Raw genomic sequence first — 24,326 nt, forward strand, 5'->3', positions numbered from 1 at the left:
AGTAAAAGGTTCTTTAATCTCGTCCAAAGAACCAAAAGGTTCTATATAGTGCCTCAAATAACATTTACATTTACATTTAAGTCATTTAGCAGACGCTCTTATCCAGAGCGACTTACATAACATAACCATTTTTTTCTAAGAGTGTAAGGATAATGAGGCGCAAAAGCCACTCAATGTTGTGCACAATGGGGTGTGCTCCCCATTTCTCGGGAGATTGCAGTTTTGATTGGGTTCTATGTGCCCTGAAAAACACAGTCAAATATACAAGTAGTCTACAACCCCAGTTTCTTTTTTTGATTGATCTCAATCGTCCAATAAGAATGTTTGACCCGCTGCATTGTCTTCCTGACGTTCCCTGAGCCATATTTCAAAGTGATTATAGGCCTACCCCTTTGAGGAAAGTGAATAGTAGGCTATATACCCCCCCCCTCTCTCTCTCTCCCACTCTCCCACCCGATCTGCTCCAGGCCCTCTGGGTTGGGCAAAGAGAGAGAGCATGAAAAAGAAACATTGCAGTGCATGAAACGTAATATTAATCTCCCTGTTCTCTATGCAGACAAAGCGCAAGGTATATATGCACGTCTTTAAATGGTTATTGAGCACTCACACAGCTGCGCAGTTTTCCCTTGTGTGCAAAAACAACTCTGTAAAAGGTCAGACTAACCCTTTGAATAGAACCACAGAATAAGTGTCTGTTTGCTCAGTGCAGAACCTCAGATATATCTGTATTTGATATATTTGAGTCTATTATATATACTAGTCATTTTGCCGCTACCTATATGTACATAGCTACCTCAATTACCTTGTGCCACACTCCATGCACATCGACTTGGTACTGGTACTCCCTGTATATAGGCCTAGCCATGTTGTGTTTTACTCATTAGTGTTATTCCTTATTCATTGTGTACTTATTCCTCATGTCACTTTCTATTTTCATTTTAATATTTTTTAATCTTTAACTTTCACTCTGCATTGTTGGAAAAGGGTCGTAAGTAAGAATTTCACTGTTAGTCTAAACCTGTTGTTTACGAAGCATGTGACAAATACGATTTGATTTGAAATAGCCTATATGTCAGGTGTGCCTACATAATAATCAAATCAGGTAGCCTATTATTTGTGAGCATGTCTATCAGGCCTAAGCTACCTACTATTTGAGAAAGCTGATTAAAAATAACCGTGTCCACACAATAATGCAACAACACCCCACAATGTTATATAAATATAGTTATGTTTATTCATAAAAAAATGTTTACACAAAATATATCTGTTAAAATCTGAGTCATATGAGTCTACGAGAAACGGAGAGCAAGTGCATACATTGATAAAGGTCTCCATCCCACATAAAACCCTTCAATCTTTCACTGGAAGCTGTAGAGGTCTATTGCTGACCAATGGCTTGACACAGACATACTTGCCAATTTAACTGTCCACTGGTCCAGTCATGGCTATCTCATGCGCACTCACGGTCAGCAAAGTGGCAGTCTTCATTATTGCAGAACTTTGTTTAGTTTATCTCAATTAACAAAAATAAGTATTTATAGGCTATTGAACAAATAAGAATTTCAATTTCAGACAATGGGCACCAAAGTACATCTTCTATACAATCTTCCCAGCAGATGCAGGCAGTTAAAATAGTCCGGTTTGCTCTCATGTGAAACTGCCAATGACAGCAAAGTACTTGGGAGCCACAACCATGCACTTCCGCTGAAATACAGTGCAGTCTGCACAGCTGCTGTTTCATTCACTAATTGCTCGTATTCAAAGTCATCGATAGAGACGTAATTCCACGCGTCACCGAAGTGCAGTCTTTCGTCCTTCGACGCTTTGTCCAAGAGTGCGCGAACAGTCTCTCTACCCTGTTATTCCGAAGGGAACCCAAGCGCAGTTCGACTCTGTTGTCTCTTGTAGCATAGCAACCGTAACTCTGAGTTACTTTCCCCTCTCATTGCCGTGTACCTGCAGACGCTGCCTGGCGATGGGAGAGAGAGAGAAAGTCGGTGCCAAGAGTGTGTCCACGGGTGTCTCGCCTGCAGAGTGAATCAAATAACGTGTCATTCTTTTCAACTTTGCGTCCCTTTTGATTGAATACGCTCCTGTTTATACACGGGTGCTGTTGGGTGGTAACGACAATTAGGCGACCTGGGTGTGTCTCAGTATCTGTCGAACCAGGTGGTAAAGTCCAGCAGCTCCTGCTCCTCGGAGCTCAGGGGCTCATAGCTCCCCTCATCGGAGGAACAGGTGGAGTGGGGTGATTCCGGCTCGGCCGAGTAGCTGTTGGAGATGGTAGGGGAAGGCACCCCGCACTGGAAGGCGGCAGACACTGCATCATGCTCGTCTAGTAGCTGCTGCAGGGCTCGGATATATTCCACCGCGGACCGCAGTGTCTCCACTTTGCTCATCTTCTTGTTGGCTGCCCCGTTGGGCACGTGCTGACGCAGCGTCTGGAAGCCCATGTTGACTTGTTTGACCCGGTTCCTCTCGCGCTCGTTCCGCCGGGCCACGGCTACGGGCAGCTGCTGGGGGATGGAGTAGCCGAGTCCGTTAAAGCTGAGCCGCCGCTTGCAACGCAGGAGTTCCGGAGAGCTGGAGCGCTGTCTTTTCAGCACCGTGGTCTTGCTTTGGTAACCGGCTGCAATGGTGTCATTGGGGAGAGCGCACTCCTGGGCTGGGGCGTGCAAGGTAATGGTGGTGCGCCTCTCCATCAGTCCAAATGTGTATGCGTTCTGCGCCATTTGCGTGGTGGTGATGGTGGTAGTCTCCATGTTGGTTGGTGGTGAGACAGGGCTACTGACAGATGTGGGTTGCAACAGCGCAGCCTCACAGAAAGACACTCCGTGGAAGAAGATTTTTTTTTTTAAATAGACAGAGGTTTACAGAGCACTGCTCTCGTGTCCTTCGCGTGGGAGCCGTGTGGCTATAGCTGGAGCGCGCTGTGACTATTTGGTGTCCAAGTCTTTCTTGACTGCGCTTGCTTACTTCAAGAGCCGATCTGACCCAAACTTTGGCAGCACTCCTCTTTTTCAACACGCGCCCAACACACCCCACCCGTTGGAGACGCACGCTTCCCCGCGAGGCCCCGCCCGCTGCTGTGTGATTCATCTGCTAGCCGACTCCGCGAGCCAGGCGCGTGGCTCCGGGAGCTCAGTAAACAATCCAGAGCTTTCACTGCGCCAGGAGCACGCGCTGGGCTCATTTACATTCCAATGTCTCCAACTTGAAAGCCCATTGGTGGATTCAAACGGACTGCAACCCGGAGAAAATAAAGAAATAGAGAGAAATAATTAGAAAAAAGGAGAGAATGAAGAAAGGGGAATGGTTTGGTTCTTTGAAATGCCTTTTGAATTTGACAATATACCCCTGGCAAGTCTTCAAATTATCAGTCGTCCCCCACTCCACCCCTCTCCTCTCACTCTTTAAAATCCCAAATACCAAAGACGCTCTCTCCGGTATCCAGGTTACAGCCTTAGAGAGGAAAATAAATGGCAAGCGTGTCTCTGTATAGAATAATTGGCCATTATAGAAGTAGCATAGAAACACGATTAATTTAAGGTAAACATAATGTTTATGACGTGTGGGTATGTCTGCAAATGGCATATCGCTGCCGTGCGTAATGACCCCCCAAAACGAGTGCTCTATAGGTGCACATTGTCTGCGTAGATATACAAGCATCTACTGCTTGGATATATTGACAGCTGATTTTCTGTTGGATTCTGTGCCATTCCAACTCTTAAATGCAAGCTCCAAATGTCATGCGTAAAAAGTGTATTCCATACATGGATTTGGGTGTTTAGGATAATATGGTATAGCCTAAATAAGCCTATTTAATTATTCAGTTATTACGCACATTGAAGTATTAATAAATATACAACTTCAGGTACCACACTGAAGTTTGTGTTTTCGTTTTAGGCGAATTTCAACGTGGTTGATGGATTGTCTTTTTCAGCACCACATTCGATTGGACAGCACGTTCCAGTAACAGTCCTTATGTTATTTATGGTCAAACGGCTGCACAACACTAATCCTCCATAAAATGTTTAAATAGGACAATATACAGAATTATTTCTCATTCTTTCATATGTTCAACATTTTGTACTTTAGCGCTCAGATAACTAGAAAAATTTCCCGCTCTTACAAAACAAGTTTATTCAGTGAGCTTTTTTCAACAAATAGTCTAACATTTAAATCTATAGCCCTCTCCGTTTCTCTGTGTCATGTGCTGTTATCTCAAAGTACTTTCAACGAGACATCTCGTCGAATATCTTGTCAAGTTGCTTTCGGGAATGAATCAAAATGAACACGTAGTGACCTCTGGCGGTGAAAATAAATAATCACGCTGTACAATCCTATTATCTTTCCCAAGACTCGGCCAGTAGAGAGCAGCAGCGGATAACGTTCAAGATTGGGGCTATGGTTTGTCAAAAAAAAACGTACTTGTATAGGCCACTTGTATAGCCTGTTACGCTTTGATTATTATATGTCTCTGAGTTAAAATAATGCACCCACAAGAACACAATAGGCTAGTATGGGATCGATGTATTAAGTGATGATAGGGAATATGGATGAGGTGTTTACATCAGCTGTGCTTCATAGTTGTTTCCCAATGTGCAGTAGGCCTATATCAAAAACAATATCAGAAACTACAACCGACAATTAGTTGTGTTGGTCTATTATGATATGCAGGTCAGAACTGGTCAAACCTGTACCTGGTGGTGAAACTAGTTTCAACTGGTGATGCAAAACCCACCTCCAAACAGTGTGGGTCTGTACAGTACATCTGTTTATGATCCTCATGATCTTCAGTGCTCATAGTAATGAAAACAGCCTATACGTATAAAGTAGGTCTTTACTCAGTCTATACTCTGGGGTACTTTACAGAGTTACAGTAGATTCTGATTCTTACCAGTCGATTTAGATAGAAGAGGAAGACAGGGAGAGTGAGAGGGACAGAGAATCAGAGACACAGATAGACCGACATAGACAGAGAGAAAGGTATACAGATATATAGAATGGCAGAAGGGTAAATAGGGAAACAGAGAGAGAAAAATAGAGAGAAGTGGTGGTTTCTGAAGTTCTCAGTCTCCCAGGAGATGCAGTGTGGATTTCCCCCTCAAAGCTCCCTATAATACAGGAGCCTTGGGGGTACAGACTTTCTCTCTTAATTGTCTGCTCAACAATACTCCTCTCAGTGCTGCAAAATGCTGAATAAATTAGATATACTGGAACTGGTAAACTGAAAGAGTGGCCCCAATCCAGTGCCCAAACTGTCTTACTGGTATTCATGCATTTTTCATACATTTCTTTGTGGAAATAGACTGACTTCCTGGTATGACAAATGCTAATCACAAGCTAAAGCGAGAAGACAATTTCAACTAAGAGATTTTCCTAAACATTTCTGAAATAATCCTTTAAACCTAACACACACTTGAGTAAACCTCTATCCACTCTAGTCCATTCTCCACCAAAGGCCTGTGTAACACAGAAACAGGTCCCCTTCATTATAGCCCCTTGACATCCGTGTGGGTTTGTGCGTGTGTGTGCGTGCGTGCATGCATGTGGGTGCGTGTGAGCGTGCGTGTGTGTGTGTGAATAGGGATGTGAAAACTGCACTATGCCGTCTGGATGAGGGAGCTACATCCTTCCCCAGTGTCAATCCAGAGGCCTTCACACGACCACAGAGCCACAAGGGCCTGCTCCTACAAAGAGACACATCACGGACCAGGGCAAAACAACATTTCCAATGAGCAGGAAGAGGGAAGTGTTCAGCTAGAGTGAGTATTGCTTCCCCATTCCTGAGACTGGCATGGTGGAGCATACTGTACACAGTTGAAGTCAGACATTTACATAAACCTTAGCCAAATACATTTAAACTCCGTTTTTCACAATTCCTGACATTTAATCCTAGTAAAAATGCCCTGTCTTAGGTCAGTTAGGATCACCACTTTATTTTAAGAATGTGAAATGTCAGAATAATAGTAGAGAGAATGATTTATTTCAGCTTTTATTTCTTTCATCACATTCCCAGTGGGTCAGAAGTTTACATAAACTATCTTAGTACTTGGTAGCATTGCCTTTAAAATGTTTAACTTGGGTCAAACATTTCGGGTAGCCTTCCACAAGCTTCCCACAATCAGTTGGGTGAATTTTGGCCCATTCCTCCTGACAGAGCTGGTGTAAGTGAGTCAGGTTTGTAGGCCTCCTTACTCACACATGCTTTTTCAGTTCTACCCACAAATGTTCTATAGGATTGAAGTCAGGGCTTTGTGACGGCCACTCCAATACCTTGACTTTGTTGTCCTGAGGCCATTTTGACACAACTTTGGAAGTATGCTTAGGGTCATTGTCCATATGGAAGACCCATTTGCGACCAAGCTTAAACTTGCTGACTGATGTCTTGAGATGTTTTTTCAATATATCCACATAAATTTCTTTCCTCGTGATGCCATCTATTTTGTGAAGTGCACCAGTCCCTCCTGCAGCAAAACACACACCCCCACAACATGATGCTGCCACCCCTGTGCTTCACAGTTGGGAAGCTGTTCTTCAGCTTGCAAGCCTCCCCCTTTTTCCTCCAAACATAGCAATGGTCATTATGGCCAAACAGTTCTATTTTTGTTTCAACAGACCAGAGGACATTTCTACAAAAAGTACAATCTATGTCCCATTTGCAGTTGCAAACAGTAGTCTGGCTTTTTTATGGCGGTTTTGGAGCAGTGGCTTCTTCCTTGCTGAGCGGCCTTTCAGGTTATGTCGATATAGGACTTGTTTTACTGTGGATATAGATACTTTTGTACCTGTTTCCTCCAGCATCTTCACAATGTCCTTTGCTGGAATTGTGATACAGTGAATTATAAGTGAAATAATCTGCCTGTAAACAATTGTTGGAAAAATGACTTATGTCATGCACAAAGTAGATGTCCTCACCGACTTGCCAAAACTATAGTTTGTTAACAAGACATTTGTGGAGTGGTTGAAAAAGAAAAACAAGTTTTAATGACAACAACCTAAGTGGATGTAAACTCCCGACAATAATGTAGGTTTAAGACTGAATTTAGTTTTAACAAAACACAGGTAAACCAGAGTGTGATGACTTGGTAAGGCTCACTGAGGCAGTGAAAATAGCTTTAAGGTGATGGTGGAATTAGAATAGGTCAGAATATGCAAAACAGAGGCTCCCTTGCGATGAGAGAGTACTAGACTGCCGTAGTGCTTGTATTGATAGAGACTAAAATAGTAATAGACAGTGATATGACTTTCGGTTTTTCACACTTGTGTGGTACCAACGCTTCCTACTCATGACCTGTGGGTGAGAGGTCAGATGAATCTAGAAAAAGGAGGAAATATGATTATACAGTGCATTCAGAAAGTTTTCAGAACCCTTCCCTGATGCTACATTTTGGTACGTTACAGCCTTATTCTAAAATTGATTAACTAAAAAAAAATCCTCATCAAGCTTCACACAATACCCTACAATGACGAAGCGACAACACATTTTTGAATGTTTTGCTAATTTATTACAAATAAAAACAGAAATATCTTATTTTACATAAGTATTCAGACTCTTTTGCTATGAGACTCAAAGTTGAGCTCAGGTGCATCATGTTTCAATTGATCATCCTTGAGATGTTTCAAGAATTTGATTGGAGTCCACCTGTGGTAAATTCAATTGATTGGACATGATTTGGAAAGGCACACACCTGTCTATATAAGGTCCCACAGTTGACAGTACATGTCAGAGCAAAAACCAAGTCATGAAGTCGAAGGAATTGTCTGTAGAGCAGGATTATGTTGAGGCACAGATCTGGGGAAGGGTACCAAAAGATGTCTGCAGCATTGAAGGTCTCCAAGAACACAGTGGCCTCCATCATTCTTAAATGGAAGACGTTTGGAATCACCAAGACTCTTGCTAGAGCTGGCCGCTCAGCCAAACTGAGCAATCGGGGGAGAAGGGCCTTGGTCAGGGAGGTGACCAAGAACACGATGGTCACTCTGACAGAGCTCTAGAGTTCCTCTGTGGAGATGGGAGATCCTTCCAGAAGGACAACCATCTCTGTAGCACTCCACCAATCAGGCCTTTTATGGTAGAGTGGCCAGATGGAAGCCATTCCTCAGTAAAAGGCACATGTCTGTCTGCTTGGAGGACTCTCAGACCATGAGAAACACGATGCTCTGGTCTGATGAAACCAAAATTGAACTATTTGGCCTGAATGCCAAGCGTCACGTCTGAAGAAAACCTGGAACCATCCCTATGGTGAATTGCGGTCGTGGCAGCATCATGCTGTGGGGATGTTTTTCAGAGGCAGGAACTATGAGACGAGTCAGGATCGAGGGAAAGATGAACAGAGCAAAATACAGAGAGATCCTTGATGAAAACCTGCTTCAAGTCACTCAGGACCTCAGACTGGGACGGATGTTCACCTTCCAACAGGACAACAACCATAAGCACACAGCCAAGACAACACAGTAGTGGCTTCGGGACAAGTCTCTGAATGTCCTTGAGTGGCCCAGCCAGAGCCTGGATTTGAACCCAATCAAACATCTGGAGACATCTAAAAATAGCTGTGCAGCAACGGTCCCCATCCAGCCTGACAGAGCTTGAGAGGATCTGCAGAGAAGAGCTGAGTTTGTAGTGTCATACCCAGGAGGAGTCTAGGCTGTAATCGCTGTCTAAGGAACTTCAACAAAGTACTGAGTAAAGGGTCTGAATAATTATGTAAATGTGATCATATTTTTATATATATACATTGTAGAAAAATCCTAAAAAGCTGTTTTTGCTTTGTCATTGTGGGGTATTATGTGTAGATTGAGGGGGAAAAAACGATTTAATCAATTTTATAATATGGTAAAGTAACATAATGTGGAAAAAGTCAAGTGGTCTGAATACTTTCAGAATGCATTGTATATCCTGGTGTTTCCCCCTGTTGCATGTCAGTGTGGTTGTATTGAAAGAGGAGGGCTGGAAAGAGGAAGTGTTATTCTAGGCCCAGCTGAGAGACAACATTAAAGGTTCTCTCATCAAGAAGAGGGCATCCCCACTCCCTCTCACTCTCCTCACTGTCTGACTTATTTTTTACCATGTCTCACCATAAGTACATTATATAACAACACACCTGCAGATTTTTCACTTTGAAACTCTCAGTCCCATTTCTTATACCTCACGTCAGGACAGTGATGTTCAGCTTGACCTGCTCCTATTCAATGTACAGGAAATGCACAGGAAAATAACTGTTGTCTATAGCTTACTTTCAAACCAAGGTGAACAGTGCAGCAAACTGAAGGTGAAAACATTCAGTAACTCTTGGATAAATTAATGACCATCAAAAATACAGAGTATTATGTCTGTCTGACTGGCTGCATGGTAGCTGGAATCAAAGGCACTGTTTAGTTACAGAATTGGACACATGTAACAGGAGATCTGCAGATGCCTGGTGAGAATGTATGAATGGGCATATATAGATAGCATCAGTCTATCTAGAGATGTGTTGTTATTTTAGTAGGAACAAAACCTAATCTTGTATTTACAGTGAAGTTTCATAAGTGACTATCTGTGGTGAGCCACCCTGGATTCTCACAACCAATAACACGTCACTCTCAGCAGCTGTTATGGGCGGCAGGTAGCCTAGTGGTTAGTGTTGGACTAGTAACTGAAATGTTGCAAGATCGAATCCTTGAGCTGATAAGGTAAAAATATGTTGTTCTGCCCCGGAACAAAACAGTTAACCCACTGTTCCTAGGCTGTTATTGTAAATAAGAATTGTTCTTAACTGACTTGCCTAGTTAAGTAAAGGTTAAATTAAAATAAAAAAATGGTTAGCAAACAAACCCTAAATGAAGGATTGCTCTCAGACTGCAACCCAATCCACTACTACTATCCATTCAAGTGGCCACATTCCTGAAGCAGGAGGGTGGCTTGTAAAAGGAATTAATATATTTGACAATGCTTGAAATAAATTCAAAGGACTGCAGTGGAATTTACTGTTATTTTCATGCACATACTTCTTATAACCAAATATAACTGCATTGTATCACCTTTGATATATATTTTTTTATTATTTAAAGTCACTACAACAATGTGCATTCGGAAAGTATTCAGACCCCTTGACTTTTCCACATGTTGTTATATTATCAGTCTTATTCTAAAATGTATTCAATTGTATTTTTTCGCCACTAGAGATTCTGGGTTCGAGTCCAGGCTCTGTCGCAGCCGGTCGCGACCGGGAGACCCATGGGGCGCCGTACAATTGGCCCAGCATTGTCCGGGTTAGGGGAGGGTTTGGCCGTCAGGGATGACCTAGTTCCATCGCGCACTAGCGACTCCTGTGGCAGGCCGGGCGCAGTGCACGCTGACATTGGTGTGGCTGGCTTTCGGGTTAAGTGGGTATTGTGTCAAGAAGCAGTGCGGCTTGGTTGGGTCGTGTTTCGGAGGATGCACGGCTCTCAACCTTCGCCTCTCCTGAGTCTGTACAGGGAGTTGCAGCAGTGAGACAAGACTGTAACTACCAATTGGATACAACAAAATTGGGGGGTAAAAGTAAAAATATATATATATATAGAAATGGTATTTTTCCCCCTCATCAATCTACACACAAATGTATGACAAACAAAAAACTGAAATATCACGTTAACATACAGTTGAAGTCGGAAGTTTACAAGTTTACAGCCAATTACATTTAAACTCAATTTTTCACAATTTCTGACATTTAATCCTAGTAAAGAATCCCTGTTTTAGGACATTTAGAATGTGTTTAAGCATGTGAAATGTCAGAATAATAGTAAAGAGACTGATTTAAACTTTTATTTCTTTCATCACATTCCCAGTGGGTCAGAAGTTTACATACACTCAATTAGTACTTGGTAACATTGCCTTTAAATTGTTTAACTTGAGTCAAACGTTTCGGGTAGCCAAACACAAGCTTCCCACAATCAGTTGGGTGAATTTTGGCCGATTCTGTTACGTCCGTTGTTAGAAGGAGATCAAGGTGCAGCGTGGTAGGCGTACATTATACACTGCTCAAAAAAATAAAGGGAACACTAAAATAACACATCCTAGATCTGAATTAATGAAATATTCTTATTAAATACTTTTTTTCTTTACATAGTTGAATGTGCTGACAACAAAATCACACAAATTATCAATGGAAATCAAATTTATCAACCCATGGAGGTCTGGATTTGGAGTCACACTCAAAATTAAAGTGGAAAACCACACTACAGGCTGATCCAACTTTGATGTAATGTCCTTAAAACAAGTCAAAATAAGGCTCAGTAGTGTGTGTGGCCTCCACGTGCCTGTATGACCTCCCTACAACGCCTGCCCCTGATGAGGTGGCGGATGGTCTCCTGAGGGATCTCCTCCCAGACCTGGACTAAAGCATCCGCCAACTCCTGGACAGTCTGTGGTGCAACGTGGCATTGGTGGATGGAGCGAGACATGATGTCCCAGATGTGCTCAATTGGATTTAGGTCTGGGGAACGGGCGGGCCAGTCCATAGCATCAATGCCTTCCTCTTGCAGAAACTGCTGACACACTCCAGCCACATGAGGTCTAGCATTGTCTTGCATTAGGAGGAACCCAGGGCCAACCGCACCAGCATATGGTCTCACAGGGGGTCTGAGGATCTCATCTCGGTACCTAATGGCAGTCAGGCTACCTCTGGCGAGCACATGGAGGGCTGTGCGGCCCCCCAAAGAAATGCCACTCCACACCATGACTGACCCACCGCCAAACCGGTCATGCTGGAGGATGTTGCAGGCAGCAGAATGTTCTCCACGGCGTCTCCAGACTCTGTCACATGTGCTCAGTGTGAACCTGCTTTCATCTGTGAAGAGCACAGGACACCAGTGGCAAATTTGCCAATCTTGGTGTTCTCTGGCAAATGCCAAATGTCCTGCACGGTGTTGGGCTGTAAGCTCAACCCCCACCTGTGGACGTCGGGCAATCATACCACCCTCATGGAGTCTGTTTCTGTTTCTGACCGTTTGAGCAGACACATGCACATTTGTGGCCTGCTGGAGGTCATTTTGCAGGGCTCTGGCAGTGCTCCTCCTGCTCCTCCTTGCACAAAGGCGGAGGTAGCGGTCCTGCTGCTGGGTTGTTGCCCTCCTACGGCCTTCTCCACGTCTCCTGATGTACTGGCCTGTCTCCTGGTAGCGCCTCCATGCTCTGGACACTACGCTTACAGACACAGCAAACCTTCTTGCCACAGCTCGCATTGATGTTCCATCCCGGATGAGCTGCACTACCTGAGCCACTTGTGTGGGTCCGTCTCATGCTACCACGAGAGTGAAAGCACCGCCAGCATTCAAAAGTGACCAAAACATCAGCCAGGAAGCATAGGAACTGAGAAGTGGTCTGTGGGCACCACCTGCAGAACCACTCCTTTATTGGGGGTGTCTTGTTAATTGCCTGTTGCCACCTGTTGTCTATTCCATTTGCACAACAGCATGTAAAATGTATTGTCAATCAGTGTTGCTTCCTAAGTGGACAGTTTGATTTCACAGAAGTGTGATTGACTTGGAGTTACATTGTGTTGTTTAAGTGTTCCCTTTATTTTTTTAAGCAGTGTACAATTATTTTAAATGACACCAAAAAACAACAAAATGCAAAACAAACGTAAAGCTATATGCAGTGCAAAAAGCAACTACACAAACAAGATCCCAAAACTGAAGGTGGGAAAAAGGGCTGCCTAAGTATGATTCCCAATCAGAGACAACGATAGACAGCTGCCTCTGAATGGGAAATAGACAAACTAGAATGCCTACCCAAATCACATCCTGACCTAACCAAATAGAAAAATAAAAAGGCTCTCTAAGGTCATGGCATGACACATTCCTCCTGACAGAGCTGGTGTTACTGAGTCAGGTTTGTAGGCCTCCTTGCTCACACACGCTTTTTCAGTTCTGCCCACAAATTCTCTATGGGATGAGGTCCAATACCTTGACTTTGTTGTCCTTAAGCCATTTTGCCACAACTTTGGAAGTATGCTTGGGCTTGGAAGACCCATTTGCGACCAAGCTTTAACTTCCTGACTGATGTCTTAAGATGTTGCTTCAATATATCCACATATTTTTTTTTCCTCATGAAGCCATCTATTTTGTGAAGTGCACCAGTCCCTCCTGAAGCAAAGCACCCCCACAACATGATGCTGCCACCCCCGTGCTTCACAGTTGGGATGGTGTTCTTCAGCTTGCAAGCCTCCCCCTTTTTCCTCCAAACATAACAATGGTCATTAAGGCCAAACAGTTCTATTTTTTTTTCATCAGACCAGAGAACATTTCTCCAAAAAGTACGATCTTTGTCCCCATGTGTAGTTGCAAACCGTAGTCTGGCTTTTTTATGGTGGTTTTGGAGCAGTGGCTTCTTCCTTGCTGAGCGGCCTTTCAGGTTATGTCGATATAGGACTTGTTTTACTGTGGATATAGATACTTTTGTGCCTGTTTCCTCCATCATCTTCACATGGTCCTTTGCTGTTGTTCTGGGATTGTTTTGCACGATTCGCACCAAAGTACGTTCATCTCTAGGAGAAGGAACGCATCTCCTTCCTGAGCGGTAGATGTCCTCACCGACTTGCCAAAACTATAGTCTGTTTCCATATTATGTTCATATTATGTTCAACCAATTCATTTTACCATAAGTGGACTCTAATCAAGTTGTAGAAACATCTCAAGGATGATCAATGGAAACAGGATGCACCTGAGCTCAATTTCGAGTCTCATGGCAAAGGGTCTGAATACTTATGTAAATCATGTATTTGTTTTTTATTTTGAATACTTTTTCAAAAATGTCTTTAAAAAGCTATTTTTGCTTTGTCGTTATGGGGTATGTGTGTAGAGTTATGAGGGGAAAAGTAATTTAATCCATTTTAGAATAAGGCTGTAATGTAAAAAATGTGGACAAAGCAAAGGGGTCTTAATATTTTCCAAATGCACTGTAGATCACTGATACAGGGATTTGTCTTGTAGGCCATGCCTGTAATCCCCTGAAGTTCCCTGGTTTATGGATGTATTGTGCAATATCAATGCAATGAAAGGACCAATAGAATAGTGACTACAGTTGACACTGGTTACAATGCTAACAAAGCAACAAAGTAGTCTGGCTAGTTTTCCATAGAGGAATTTCCACTCATGGATATTCATTTACATAAGACACAAATCTGAGTTAAATTCTAAAGAAACCAGCTAAATGGAATGCTACAGGTGTATAGAAGTGAGTAAATGATGGGTCATTCATTCCCCCGCAATGTAATCTTACTGATTATTTTGATACATTATAATTAACCGACATGCTTTCCCAAACCCAGTCCCAAATCAATTCATATCTAGGTATAGATATCCAAAACAAAACTCCAGAACAAGGTGGATGACATTTCAACTTCAGTGAGGCGTTCTATCTGCACGCTTTCAGCCTGTTGTCAAAATAGGAATCTCTGCTGATCTCTCTGTATAAGAGTCAGATTGATTTAATACATGTTTGTCACACATCTTATTATGTCTTACCCTGACACAGTTTGATTGCTAACTTCAGTGTGAGAAAAAAATGGCCTACTTTGTTTGTTTCATCATCAGTTGGTGACATGATTATTTCGCAGACTAACTTTCACTTTCAGACTGGCGTTTGTCATCGCGTAACACCCACTATTATACCAAACCAATGAGTTGGATACACATACATGTATTTTAATATTAAAGTACCATCGGAAATACCATATTAAATGAATCTCCTCCTCCTCCTCCTCTCTGTCCAGGGGAACTCCCTCTATCTGACATCACGACGCCTATAAAAATATTGTGCCAATGTACCTGGAAACAATTAGAAGAACGCGTAGTAGTACACTTCCATTGTATGACAGAAGTACGTGGCTCAGCATTAAAGATGCAAAGGTAATATTTTTATATTTGCACGTGAGGTAAACAGATATGTTCTCGCAATATGCAGACTAGAAGGCTAGTTATAGTTACTGATAACGGTTACCGTAAAATAGAGTTAGGAATGGATATTCCAATGAGCTCGGCTATGCTTACCAGTGATTGTAGTGTGATTCTACTGTAAAAACCTTGATACCCTAACGATTGAATTGATTGTTGAACGTATAGTGGAATGATACAGTCTCTCTCCCTCTCTCCTTTCACCCTCTCTGTGCAATTAACAAGTGCTCTTCCATTGACAATTCGCTCACCAATGTTTCAGCCACTGTCTCTCTTTTCTGAAGTATGTATCTGCTTCCTCTCTGTATGTTCCAGTCGCAACCCCAAACCTCAGTTTGCGGACTGGCTGATAGAACAGGTGTGGACCGGGCAATACGCCGGGTTGTGTTTTGTGGACAACAACAAGTTCAGAGTCCCGTGGAAACACATCTCTAGGAAGGACTGCTGCGAGGACGACAGTAAAATATTCAGGGTAAGGAATAGGCTTACATCGTGGAAGGTAGTGCATTGAAGAGATTCAAGGAAATAGGGGCTATGGTTTTATTGCAAACTGCAAATCTTGAGTCACGGTATTTTAATGTTATACAATTATATTATTAACTTGTTATGATACTTCAATTCGCCTTTCATCATTGTTATGTTGACAGGTTTGGTCAGTTGGCATGGCATTATTTTGCCTCCTAGCTACAGGATATTTCAGAAATTAAACTTCCAAATTCTTTGGTGGTTACAGGCATGGGCAGTGGTCAGTGGTAAAATCAACACGCATCCCAATGACAAGGCAAAGTGGAAGACTAACTTCCGCTGTGTACTGAACAACCTGACCAAGCGTTTCATGATGGTGGAAGACCACTCCAAGGACTCAGACGATCCCCATAAAGTCTACCTGATTATCAACAATGCGTGTATGACCAATAAGGCTTTTGTAATGTGTCTAAAGTGTCACAAGACTGTGTTAGCCCACTGAGCTAAAGCCTAAGCCTAGCTCAGGTAACCAATGCAAGTCTCCTCTTGCCTCAACTTTACTTTGATTATGTCTTCTTGTTACAGCTAACTATGGGAGCCCACACATAGAGGAAATTGCTGTGGAGGACTATGACATTGACATCCACAGCTCTCTCACCTCTACAGGCTACACCCCCCCAGGCATGGAGGTACAGTAATATTACATCTATATTGAACTAGGAGCTGGTTGTCCAATTCTGCACTCCTAGAAAGCACTATTATATGTATTCTGTTCTATTCTCACTTGTTTAGTATTTTATGAGGACAAATGATCAAATCTGTGAATGTATTTTTTCTCCAAACAGCATGATAATCTAGTCAAGCTTGTGAACACCATAGACCTGAACCAACATACTGGTACAACACACCTCCCACATGTAGAAAGTCAACCCCTTACAATGGGTTGTTTATTACTCACACACAAAAATGATATTTTTTTCTTGAAAGCTTTCTAATGAAAAATGCCAGTTTTCTCAAATCTCCCTTTTGTTCTTCTCCACAGAGCAGTGGGCAGAGACCTATATACACACACACCATCCAGTGGTACCAGAAGACTGCTACCCCTTCCAGCCTCTAACAGAGCCCCAGCCAGTCTTCCAGAACCACTCACCACCACCAGTCCCAGTACCAGTACAGCAGCCATACGTCCACGGTATACAAGTCAATAAAAAAGGACAAATACATACATACAAGTTGTTGTTGTTATTGTGTAAATACCGTTTTACCATGTAGGTCTAGTCATTTCTGTACCGTAAAATAAAGTGCATTTCAGTCATGTAGTAAAATGTGACCTGTTTGATGACCTCTCCCATCTCCCCACAGTGAACCAGGATGCCCTGCTCAACCTGCCTGCTGCCCAGCCGTCTCTCTGTGACCTGGAGATCACCATCTCCTACAGGAGGAGAGAGATGCTGAAGATCCAGGTGTCAGGCCCCATGGTTCAGCTCCACTACCAGTGTGATGTCCCTGAGCCCAACGCCCAGACCCTCTGCTTCCCCAGCACTGACGGCTTGCTAGACCACAAACAGGTAAGGGTGCTGCTACTATTCACCTGCACTACTATCTGGCGTTCTGTGTACATACCTGTGGTTTTCCAATGTGTGTCTTTGTTGTATACACGTGAAACTGACTGCTCATTCACTAGCAATGCACATAGCATTATGAAACACTAACAACAAGTCTTAGCAACATGACAAGCAAAAACTATTTTTTAAATCCCAGACTAACTTCTCTGTACCTCTTTCTTCCTCTTCCTTCATTTCCACCAGATTGAATACACCAACTGCATCCTAGGGAGTGTCCAAAGGGGTCTTCTCCTGGAGGTACGAAACACGGGTATCTATGGTTACCGGCAGGACAAATGCCATGTGTTCTCTAGTACTAGTGACCCCAGAGAGGCACACCCTGAACCCAGGAAGATGCCCCAAAATGAAATGGTACAACTGTTGAGCTTCGACAAGTACATGACTGGTAAGTTTGGCTCACCGGATTACACAAAGACCATGTAGACAGCTATGAAGAATCAGCACACACACACACACACACACACACACACACACACACCTCTCAGAGACAGACACAAATCAGTATAATGCTAACCTCTGTCCACTTGTCTAATGTCAATGTTTTGACATCCATGAACCCATTTAGAGCTGATAGCATTTAAGGAGAACAGAGGAGGCTCTCCTGACTATACCATCCACATGTGCTTTGGCGAGAAGTTCCCAGACGGAAAACCCCTGGAGAAGAAACTCATCATTGTCAAGGTAAAAATCTCTCTCTCATGAGCTTTAACCATCAAGGCAACAGCCAGCTTAGAGTAACGTAAAACAAATTGGTTATGAACTAATATGTATTGGGTGTAATCTAATGCAATTACTGCATATGTATTTTTTTTAATTAATCTCTTCTCTCTAAATATTTTCCTCTCCCTACCCCTCCACTCTCCTCTATTTTCCTCTCCCTACCCCTCCACTCTCCTCTATTTTCCTCTCCCTACCCCTCCACTCTACTCTATTTTCCTCTCCCTACCACTCTACTCTATTTTCCTCTCCCTACCCCTCCACTCTCCTCTATTTTCATCTCCCTACCCCTCCACTCTCCTCTATTTTCCTCTTGTCCCACCTTCTCTCCATTTCCCCTTCGCTTCCCAGGTGGTTCCCTTGATCTGTCGTCACTTCCACGAGATGGCCCAGGGGGAGGGGGCATCTTCCCTCCAGAACGACAACATCAGCCTGCAGATCTCCCACCACAACAGCCTGATGGAGCTTATCAGTGCCACCTGGCCCGACGGCCCAGAGCACACCATGGGGCAATACTTCTAGACCACCAATCGTACCACATCCCCACCCAGCCACTTAGCACCTATCTAAGATTGGTACCACATCCCCACCCAGCCTATCTAGGACTAGTACTAAATAGACCTCTGGGTCTGTCCCAATCACGCACTTTGGGTCTATCCCAAATTGGTCCTATGGTTGTGTCCCTAACACTGGTTGTGTTACTTTACTGTACTTCTAGACCAGGAATGGTATCTAATAGACCTCAGCTAGGTCTTGTTTATTTAACTGGTCCATTACTCTACTGATTAGCTATATCACTAATTTAATATTCCCTCAGGAAAAACATTTTTACAAAAAGTAAACTATCTGATCTGATATGTACAATATAATGTACAATTCAAATGTGTAGATATTTGAAAGTGTCAATTTCTTCAACAATTGATCAGGTCTATATAATTATCAAACATACATTAGTAATGGAACGGAAAAACAGACTCTTTGTTTAAGTATTTAAAAAATACTCCTTTCGTAATACAATTTGTAGGCAGAAGTTGGTACGGACTACAGTATAACAGTATATGATAGTTTCTCACCCAAGTTCTGCAAAATGTCTAAGACATCCTGTAACTCATATAGCCTCCCCAATCCCCCTGACATAACTTTCCTTAACAACAACATTTTAAGAAATCTAACCTCCCCCTGACAGCAGGAACCATCTTATCAGCAAGTAAAAACTCAGAAGTGAGTTTGACCGAAACTTGACCTTTCATCACAAGTATAGGTCATGACAAGGTGAACGAGTGCAAGCATCTTCTGACAGGGGGCTGGTTTCATCAGGTCTGTGGCAGCCTTGTGTTCTCAGAAAACCAGATAACCACGATGGGATCCAGACAGGAGGAGTCTGAATGTAGACGCCTTCTGATAGTGTCTGAAGCTCACAACACTCAAAACAGGTTTTAACAGACATACAGAGTTCTCCTGAAGAGGAGACCTTACAGTTTATCATAACATCATTTATTAACCCTTTTAAAGGTATAAGGCCTTGGTTTAACCCTCTTTAAAAGTCAGACAAATGTTGATAGTGTTACATTATTCTGCTGATGAATCTATGTATCATATTGCTATCAGTGTGTAATGCACTAGGCGAGGCCATCCTTCTCTTGTTAGGTTAACAGAGAATATGGCATTGTAACTGTTTTATTACTGTTTTACAATTGTTTGTGGGATAGGTATTTTATAAGTGAAAATCAAATCACCGTCTCAGCCTGTCTGTATTGAGTGTCTCATTTAGTGGTCTGTTCTCTTCTACTGAAGAATTCCCAACTTCTGTCCCTATGGGTCACACTTTAAACCTGTCTTGGTCGCTCAATCCTTCAGTCTGTGTTCTCTATTATTATTTTGTCTTGAAAAAGTGTATTTTATTGTATTGAAACTGAGCAAACAACTATTTTATTGTCATTGAACAGCACATTGTATAGTATGCAAAATAGGACCAATAAACTCTTTATTAGGTCAACCTGGTCCATCCCTTGTTTCATTTTACCTTTATTTAACTCGGCAAGTCAGTTAAGAACAAATTCTTATTTACCATGACGGCCTACCCCTGCCAAACCCTAACCCGGACTGCGCTGGTAGGCCACTCTATGCTTCCCAATCATAGCCAGTTGTGATACAGCATGGAATCAAACCAGGATCTGTAGTAATGCCTCCCTCTAGCACTGAGAGGCAGTGCCTTAAACTGCTGCGCCACTCGGGAACCCCAACGTTGTTTTACATTTACATTTACACGACATGACAAATGCTTCTGTCTCAATGCAATCTCTACAACAGTTATTTATGGATGTTTAATGCTTACTTTAGTACTGTACGTCATCGTGCCCCCTAACTAGTGTCTAGGTACAGACAGATAAGGAACTGCCAGATGTGTCATAATAGCCGGAATTAAAGCCGCACTAGGAACTACATTTTAAATTGAATATATTGAATACATGAAGCAGAGTGGAAAGAATCACATATTAAACGATTTAAATTTATTTTCGACAGGGCTGTGGTCACCATTCATGTAATACATTAACCCACTAACTGCATGTGTTAAATATGTAGTTTAGGGCTATGAATTGGACAGCTAGTAGGCTATTTGCTAATAGGTTCATTATGTTCTGGCTCGCCAACTAGCTACAAACTCAGAAACAAATTGGCTGGAGGCCACACATAGTTGCCAACCCCCATTGTATATTATACACTGAATCCGCGCTTATAAACCCAGGATCGTTACAATATGAATGTACAGTGAGGGGGAAAAGTATTTGATCACCTGCTGATTTTGTACGTTTGCCCACTGACAAAGAAATGATCAGTCTATAATTTTAATGGTAGGTTTATTTGAACAGTGAGAGACAGAATAACAACAACAAAATACAGAAAAACGCATGTCAAAAATGTTAGAAATTGATTTGCATTTTAATGAGGGAAATAAGTATTTGACCCCTCTGCAAAACATGACTTAGTACTTGGTAGCAAAACCCTTGTTGGCAATCACAGAGGTCAGACGTTTCTTGTAGTTGGCCACCAGGTTTGCACACATCTCAGGAGGGATTTTGTCACACTCCTCTTTGCAGATCTTCTCCAAGTCGTTAAGGTTTCGAGGCTGACGTTTGGCAGCTCGAACCTTCAGCTCCCTCCACAGATTTTCTATGGGATTAAGGTCTGGAGACTGGCTAGGCCTCTCCAGGACCTTAATGTGCTTCTTCTTGAGCCACTCCTTTGTTGCCTTGGTTGTGTGTTTTGGGTCATTGTCATGCTGGAATACCCATCCACGACCCATTTCCAATGCCCTGGCTGAGGGAAGGAGGTTCTCACCCAAGATTTGACGGTACATGGCCCCGTCCATCGTCCCTTTGATGCGGTGAAGTTGTCCTGTCCCCTTAGCAGAAAAACTACCCCCAAAGCATAAGGTTTCCACCTCCATGTGTGGCGGTGGGGATGGTGTTCTTGGGGTCATATGCAGCATTCCTCCTCCTCCAAACACGGCGAGTTGAGTTGATGCCAAAGAGCTCCATTTTGGTATCATCTGACCACAACACTTTCACCCAGTTTTTCTCTGAATCATTCAGATGTTCATTGGCAAACTTCAGACGGGCATGTATATGTGCTTTCTTGAGCAGGGGGACCTTGAGGGCGCTGCAGGATTTCAGTCCTTCACGGCGTAGTGTGTTACCAATTGTTTTCTTGGTGACTATGGTCCCAGCTGCCCGTGTAGTTCTGGGCTGATTCCTCACCGTTCTCATGATCATTGCAACTCCACGAGGTGAGATCTTGCATGGAGCCCCAGGCCGAGGGAGATTGACAGTTATTTTGTGTTTCTTCCATTTGCGAATAATCGCACCAACTGTTGTCACCTTCTCACCAAGCTGCTTGGCGATGGTCTTGTAGCCCATTCCAGCCTTGTGTAGGTCTACAATCTTGTCCCTGACATCCTTGGAGAGCTCTTTGGTCTTGGTCATGGTGGAGAGTTTGGAATCTGATTGATTGATTGCTTCTGTGGACAGGTGTCTATTATACAGGTAACAAACTGAGATTAGGAGCACTCCCTTTAAGAGCGTGCTCCTAATCTCAGCTCGTTACCTGTATAAAAGACACCTGGGAGACAGAAATCTTTCTGATTGAGAGGGGGTCAAATACTTATTTCCCTCATTAAAATGCAAATCAATTTCTAACATTTGTGACATGCGTTATTCTGTCTCTCACTGTTCAAATAAACCTACCATTAAAATTATAGACTGAACATTTCTTTGTCAGTGGGCAAATGTACAAAATTAGCAGGGGATCAAATATTTTTTTCCCTCACTGTATAGTCTTGGTCCCATGTTTCATGAGCTGAAATAAAAAATCTCAGAAATGTTCCATACGCACAAAAAACATATTTCTCTCATATTTTGTGCACAAATTTAGTTACATCCCTGTTAGTGAGCATTTCTCCTTTGCCAATATAATCGATCCACCTGACAGTTATGGCATATCAAGAATCTTATTAAACAGTATGATCATTACACAAGTGAACCTTGTGATGGGGACAATGAAAAACTTTAAAATGTGCAGTTTTGTCACACAACACAATGCCACAGACGTCTCAAGTTTTGAGGGAACACGCAATTGGCATGCTGACTGCAGGAATGTCCACCAGAGCTGTTGCCAGAGAATGCAATGTTAATTTCTATACCATAATCTGCCTCCAATCTTGTTTTAGAGAATTTGGCAGTGCGTCCAACCAGCCTCACAACCGCAGACCATGTGTAACCACACCAGCCCAGGACCTCCACATCTGGCTTCTTCACCTGCGGGATCGTCTAAAGGGAGAGGCGGGGTGCTGAGGAGTATTTCTGTCTGTAATAAAGTGCTTCTGTGGGGAAAAACTCATTCTGATTGGCTGGGCCTTGCTCCCCAGTAGCTACACCCCTGCCCAGTCATGTGAAATCCATACAGGGCCTAATTTATTTATTTCAATTGACTGATTTCCTTGACTGAATATTGACTGAATATGCTGAAAATGGACCAACTGTATTGAACACTGGTTTCATCTAGGAATGCCATCACTTTGCAGGCAGAGATTTCCACTGCTAGTACTGGTCACAAGTCAGTCACTGGCCTGTTTTAGTCTACTGCACTTTTTATGAAGTAATGCTGTCTTGTCATAGCACAGTAGCTAGGTAAGTGATCATGTTTAACTTAAATAACACATTCTAGGGTAAGTGAAGGCTGTTTGGACAGACACTTGTTTTGGTAGGGTTTAGTTTGTTGTAACCTTGTATGAACACTGAGAAGCGAGCATTTAAAGATATTCTATATTTACTTTAGATAAAAACGTTGAGGCACCAAAATAATACCCTGGAAATTATAATAAAGTATATGCCATTTAGCAGACACTTTTATCCAACCAACTTAGTCATGAGTGTATACGTGTTTTTACGTATGGGGGGGTCCTAGGAATCTAACTCACTATCTTGGCATTGCAAGCACCATGCTTTACCAATTGAGCTACAGAGGGCCACTTATATTATAATAGGTCTTCTTTTGATAAATGAAATAAGAAATAACTTTCGAGATAATTGTATTTTTTATTATTAATTACATTGTCCCAGAAAAATATGTACAAACATTTGAGTGGGCCTCCAGTAGTCTGGCCCAGGCCCAATGGGACCTCCAGTAGTCTGGCCCAGGCCCAATGGGACCTCCAGTCGTCTGGCCCAGTGAGACGTCCAGTAGTCTGGCCCAGTGAGAGGTCCAGTAGTCTGGCCCAGGCCCAGTGACACATCCAGTAGTCTGGCCCAGGCCCAGTGAGACCTCGAGTAGTCTGTCCCAGGCCCAGTGAGACCTTGAGGAGTCTGGCCCAGGCCCAGTGAGACCTCGAGTAGTCTGGCCCAGGCCCAGTGAGACCTCGAGTAGTCTGTCCCAGGCCCAGTGAGACCTCGAGTAGTCTGTCCCAGGCCCAGTGAGACCTTGAGGAGTCTGGCCCAGGCCCAGTGAGACCTTGAGTCTGTCCCAGGCCCAGTGAGACCTTGAGGAGTCTGGCCCAGGCCCAGTGAGACCTCGAGTAGTCTGTCCCAGGCCCAGTGAGACCTTGAGGAGTCTGGCCCAGGCCCAGTGAGACCTTGAGAAGTCTGGCCCAGGCCCAGTGAGCTATAGTCAAGGCAGCAGTAAGGATAATACAGACCTGCCAGGGACGGAAAGAAAAAACCTCTCCACTGGCTCAGTATAGAGCAACAAACCATTGCTCAGAGAAACCTACATCAGAATAGTAGAAATCAGGCAGGTTTGGGGTTTCCACCTTCATTCTAGCCAATTCAGGCATTGAAATGCATTCCTATGGAGAAATGTCATGGCTGCTTTAAAAGTTGACAGGAATTGAACTGGAATGAATATAACCCCAATCCTGGTGAAATACCCCTCTCATCATTTCATCACAGTTTGAGAGGAAATTGTAAAAAAAAATGTCTAATACCCTCCCGTAAAATATTATGGTATTATAATTGTGGGTTCCTTTCCAAAATGTTGCCCATACGGTCACAAAAGTTATCCCTTAAATGTAGCATGTTAGTAAAACATGATCAGAGCAAAATG

At 43.0% G+C, this 24,326-nt stretch overlaps 2 protein-coding genes across 2 annotated transcripts; one reads left to right on the forward strand and one right to left on the reverse strand.

Annotated features, from left to right (window-relative positions):
• Positions 1 to 1,220: 1,220 nt before the first annotated feature.
• On the reverse strand, positions 1,221 to 3,434 carry LOC124003302 (achaete-scute homolog 1b-like). The gene has a single exon (XM_046311479.1). It carries the CDS (start codon positions 2,760 to 2,762, stop codon positions 2,151 to 2,153), a length of 612 nt encoding a protein of 203 aa, XP_046167435.1. The 5' UTR covers positions 2,763 to 3,434; the 3' UTR covers positions 1,221 to 2,150.
• An 11,312-nt stretch (positions 3,435 to 14,746) lies between these two features.
• irf7 (interferon regulatory factor 7) lies at positions 14,747 to 19,725 on the forward strand. The gene is made up of 10 exons (XM_046311607.1): positions 14,747 to 14,877; positions 15,238 to 15,394; positions 15,656 to 15,827; positions 15,973 to 16,076; positions 16,233 to 16,284; positions 16,430 to 16,579; positions 16,750 to 16,955; positions 17,196 to 17,397; positions 17,578 to 17,693; positions 18,081 to 19,725. The coding sequence occupies exons 1-10, from the start codon at positions 14,840 to 14,842 to the stop codon at positions 18,249 to 18,251; spliced, it is 1,368 nt and encodes a 455-aa protein (XP_046167563.1). The 5' UTR covers positions 14,747 to 14,839; the 3' UTR covers positions 18,252 to 19,725.
• Positions 19,726 to 24,326: the final 4,601 nt, after the last annotated feature.

The sequence above is a fragment of the Oncorhynchus gorbuscha genome, linkage group LG01, assembly GCF_021184085.1.
Source record: "Oncorhynchus gorbuscha isolate QuinsamMale2020 ecotype Even-year linkage group LG01, OgorEven_v1.0, whole genome shotgun sequence".
Lineage (NCBI taxonomy): Eukaryota > Metazoa > Chordata > Actinopteri > Salmoniformes > Salmonidae > Oncorhynchus > Oncorhynchus gorbuscha.